Here is a 5121-nt window from a genome sequence, read left to right as displayed (position 1 = left end):
ATGCGGCAGGGTCAAGCGCCAAACGTCGCTGTCAACAGGGAAGCGGTCGGTTTTGTCGTTGCCGTTGGAGACAGCCTTAGATCCGAGGGGTCACTATCCGCTCTATTTCGGTTCGAGGATGGGGCACGGTCAGAGCGGGGGACGTGATGGGTGGAGATGGGTCAAGTTGTACTCAGTCTCAGAGTATAGGTTATATGTAGGCATAGCGAGATTTATTAAGAAGTTTGTTATTTTTTTAATAAAATTTTTAGTAAACTAATATATATAATTATGCTATATTGGGTCTTATAAATCTTAGTATAGTTTTTTATTGATTTATATGATATGATTGTTATTATCTTTTTATCTAGAGTTTTTAACAATTTTAATTAGATTAAAGCCAGATAGATAGATCAAGGTCAGGACTCTATAGAATAAGACGGGGCAGAAAAAAATTTCACCTGATCTTAAATCAGGAGCCGAGACGGGACGGAGGACATGCCGATGGAGTGGGTGAAGGCAAAACCCGCTCCATCCTGTTCCATCTGGATCTCTACGAGGCGCGCCCACTGTCCACTCTTCCACCGTCCTACTGGTACCGGCGATTCCTTTGCCGTCGCGCTCGCGCCCGGCCCAAAAAAGTGGCGAAAGGCGCCCGCTTTGTCGCAGCCTTTTGTTTGTGTAGCACTAGCCACTATGGCCATTGGCCTCGGCTCCACTTTTGCATCGCTTTTTACACTGCACTGGCCTGACGCGGCCGGGCAAGCACTGCTGCAGCGCACCGCGCCCAAAGTCACAGGGGCACACAGCCAACGAGAAGTCACGGGCTCTATCGACGGCCTCAAACGAACACAGGACCAAATAGGGCCAGAGCACGCTCTGCGTAGAGCACAGCAAACAGCATTACCATTGCTGGAGGCAGCGAGAGAGGCATACGCGCAGGGTGGAGGAATGGGAGGAGTCTCGCCGCCGGGCAACGCGCGGTGCGCGCTTCTTCTCTCGCTGGAGCTCTGCGCCCTCCTCCCGTGGCCGTCGGCCGCGTTCTTCTTCGGGTCCGTCGCTCAGGTGAGCTTGTTTGATCGCGTTACGGCATTGTTCGGTGAATCAGTGGTAGTATCCGTGAACTTCTCTTGAGTTGCGTTGTGTTCGATCAGTCGCGCGGCGGCGGCTACCGCGAGGAGAAGGTGCCCATGACCGTCGTCGTCCCGGACTACTCGCCGCGCCCGGCGCCGCTCGGTCCCTCACTGGCGCCCGCGCCGGTGCCCGGCTCGGACGACGACGGCGGTATGCCGAGGCTGCCGTCCGAGCGGTGGAGCTCGGGCGCACCGTCGTCGAGCGGTGGAGCTCGGGCGCCGGCCGGGTCGAGGAGCACCGACTTCATCAGCAGCAGCCCCGCAGTTCCTCTCCCCGCCGGCGTAACCGACTCGGCCACCGCCCTGCCCATGCCCACCCCCGGGCAACAACGTCAGGTAAGCAACCAAACTCCTCAGCATTTCTAATGACATTTCTTTTCTTATCTTGTTGGTTTTCTTGGAGTCAGTAATTTCTGTATAATTACGGCTCCTGATTCCTTTGCTTCTACCTTTCCTCGAGCTTTTCTTGCTTCTTTGCAACCTCTGCTTTCCTTCACCTTGTCCTGACTTCTTCTCATCCATTGGCGACGCTTTTGCAGGACGAGGTGGGGATGGGCACCCTGCAACTTGAAGCCAGGGCGGTGCAGCTCGCCATTCCTCTTGCCATGATGCTGTCTTTCTGGGCTCTGCAGTCGTAGTAGTTTTGTAATCAGAAGTGTTTCCTCTCTGTAGCATGTTCTAATATTCCCAGACTCCCATCTGTAAACAAGGTCACCATGCTTGCTTTCTGAGTTCTGACTTCTGAGTTCATCTGTATCTTCGTTTCAGATTGCTCACGGTATGAGCACACATGGTTTATCATGACTATTAATTTGCGTCGACATTCGTGTTGAAAACGTAGGTAAAAAAGATCATAAGGTAATCAATGAATATATAAATATGTATGACAAGTTAGATGTGAATTATATTTCCCGATTCTTGTATGCCTTGTAAGTTGTACATGCGGCTCAGAGCAGTAGAATAGCGTAAATAAGCACTAGCTTAAAAGGGATACAGAGTCCAGTTCTCTAGCTCTTCTCATTTTATTTCAATTTCACCGGCAGCAGCTGCAGCAGCAGGAACTGATTATTTGCCCACTTCTTCATCTTGGCGCGCATTAGCTACTAATTTGGCTTTGCCCCCACAGTGCCATGTACAGCCCGGCTCATCAGCCCATTTCTTTGCCCAGGAGTTTCGCTTGTCTAGCAGGCTTCCTCAGGTTTAAAATCTCGAGTCTGTTGTTTCATTCAGTTTGGGAGGTGAAGCTAATTTGTTTGCCAATAACGAATTTGTCTTGCCAAAATCCAAGCATTTGACAATTGGAAAAGCCACTTATTCTAAGCCAAGTCTTGCATTGATATTCATATGGAAAATATGTAAACTTACTCAATTTTGGAGCCTTGTCAAGACTGCAAGTATGAAGGTTGTTGAAGGAGTGAGGTTGCTGATAGCTGTAAAAAATGTTCCTGAATTAGTTTTATGGCAAGCACGTATAGATTCTGGTTTATAGAAAACCTGCATGTATATAAAAAAGATACAGTAAGTTGCGGCCGTAGTTTTACTTTGATAGAAGGAGCAACGAAAATATCACTCCTCGCTCTAATGCCTATGATGATCCATTGATGCTGCCTCAGCCAAATATTACATCTTAATATTGGTGCTAGAAGATCGCAAAAGAAAAAAGTTGTTAGAAGCAACAAGGTAGCGTGTGTATCCGATGAAAATGGGCTATATATGTTTTCAAAAATTCTCAAAACATTACTTATATTGGAAGCACCGAGTTACTACTTGCTGTCAATTTCAACATTATTTTACTGAAATGCTTTTTGCACTATTTTCAAGTCTGCATAAATGCGGTATTTGAAGCTCTTAGCTTTTTCAATGGCACCCTTTTAGATTCTATCTACTCACATACTCATTTTCTCCTTTTCATTTTCTCACTTCCAAACAAGAATGCGTTCAGATAAGGAACAAAGGCACCAGTCACCAGAAAGATGGAGACTTGAACCGTGTGGTACATGAAATCTTGAGAAAATGGAGTAACAAAGATGCTATTTACATGAAAATAACTGCCGAAACATGTAAAAGGAATCAAATGAAGAAATTCTAATAGCGACTACTTACCCAAACAATCCACACGAGAACAATTGTAGGACCATTTGAGACGTTCACTAGATTTAGCGTTAATTCAGCTAGACTCGAAATTGTAGCTTGTCTGTTCATCTTTGTTGGTTGCCACTAGGAAGATGGAATCCTCAAGTTGCATACCTCTCCTCTCGACGAGGAAGGCAATGAGGCAGAGGAACGGGGCCGCGAACATGAAGCATTAGGAGATGAGGACACGATCGTCCATGCCGTTGTTAAGCGTGAAGTTGATGAAGATCTGCAGCACCGAGAAGAGGAGCTGCAGCGACAACATTGCCGCGGCAAGCTTGTCCGCTCCCTCTGCCAAGCCTCCGCCTCCATCTCCCGGCTGCACCATCACATCACGGCCGGCTACGCTGGCTAGCTGGCTACACTACGTGTAAAATCGATTATCCTCTAATAAAGCAATTAGAGGGGTGAATGATTGTAAAAATTAAATTCAAAGATTATTTTATTCAAATTAAAAATCGATTTAAACTCAGTATTCCACTCAAAACAAATTGTACATACTCTAAAAACAATATAAAGAAAGATCAACTAGTCTGATTGCTCTCAAATTTGATCAGCTGAAACTAGATTCAAATATCAAACTAACCCAATAAAAATCGAGTCAATCAGATATGTGGATCAAGAATAATACCTAGTCAAAATAGACCATATCAACCAAAATCAAGTACATCAAAACCTAGTCGAGTTGACTAAAAAGCTACACGAGATCAAACCAAATCCATTCAAAATTTTCACAGATCAAACATTAAATATCCTAGCAAGGTTTTAGATGGATTAAAACAAGATGAAACTTGATAGAAACAGGGAATTAATCAAAAATCAAAATCAAGTATGCAAAAATAAAGAATAGAGAAAAAATTATGAATCATCAACTCATCAACTTACGAAACTTGATTTTCATTGCATAGATGAGTTTACAAGATGCCTCTCCAAAATATCCAACAAGAATTTCCACAAAATTCCAAAACCCTAGATAGATCTGCTATCTAGATCAATAGTCTAAATCTGATCTCATTCTTGGCACACCTTACTCTAACTGAGACCCTCTCAATATATAGCCCTTCAAACCGTCTTTGATTTAGAAACAACCTGCTATATGGACAGAAACCATACCAAGACACGTCCATCTATAACCAAATCTAATTCGTGCTCAACTCCAACTCTTACTAGTACTCGATTCCTTACGGGATTGGACTCTTCGACCAATCAGACCGCAGCCTGACCATGCCATGTACTCAAACGACTCTATCATCTGAACACGCAATCTGGTTGCCCATGACCTCATGTACGTCTGCCCTTCTCCAGAACACACCCAGTTGCACATATGTAGCATTGTCTTCACGTACACTATTCTCTAGCCCGAATGTCCTATATGACACCCTCAATCACTACGACCTTAGTTCCTCATGGACCTAGTCATCGAATCTTAGTTCATCCCTGAACTTAGTTCGTCGATGCATCATCGATCATGTTCACCTTTGAGCAACACCTGCACATTAATCAGACAACAAACTAGTACGAGCGCAAGTCCTTCCCGACTTAACTGAAGATTAGTTCACCGCAACATCACGTAAACTCCAAGCAAAATCAATACGCTAACATAAGCATACCCAACTTCTGATAGCGCATCAAATCATCTATGCTAACATAAGCATACTCAACTTTGCTATGCCAATTTCACTATTTAAATCAATTTTTCATCACATGATCTCGCAATCTCTCTCTTGATGAAAATATTGGCAGCCCTCGTGTGAACATTGGCAACCTTTTAACATACATGATTTAAACTTTTTATTAAATCATTGCCAAAGGGGGAGAGAGTTGTTCATTCGGGAGAATTTTTTTTTGTTTTTCTCAAAGGTTTGAGAAAAACAAA

At 44.2% G+C, this 5121-nt stretch overlaps 1 protein-coding gene across 1 annotated transcript; it reads left to right on the top strand.

The window, feature by feature from the left end:
• Positions 1-660: 660 nt before the first annotated feature.
• Positions 661-1865, top strand: LOC133888829 (uncharacterized). The gene is made up of 3 exons (XM_062329201.1): positions 661-1044; positions 1134-1448; positions 1652-1865. The coding sequence occupies exons 1-3, from the start codon at positions 676-678 to the stop codon at positions 1748-1750; spliced, it is 783 nt and encodes a 260-aa protein (XP_062185185.1). The 5' UTR covers positions 661-675; the 3' UTR covers positions 1751-1865.
• Positions 1866-5121: the final 3256 nt, after the last annotated feature.

Source organism: Phragmites australis, chromosome 13 (genome assembly GCF_958298935.1).
Source record: "Phragmites australis chromosome 13, lpPhrAust1.1, whole genome shotgun sequence".
Taxonomy (NCBI): domain Eukaryota; kingdom Viridiplantae; phylum Streptophyta; class Magnoliopsida; order Poales; family Poaceae; genus Phragmites; species Phragmites australis.
Note: the sequence above shows the minus strand (reverse complement) of the source record. Positions and strands in the feature narration are given on the sequence as shown.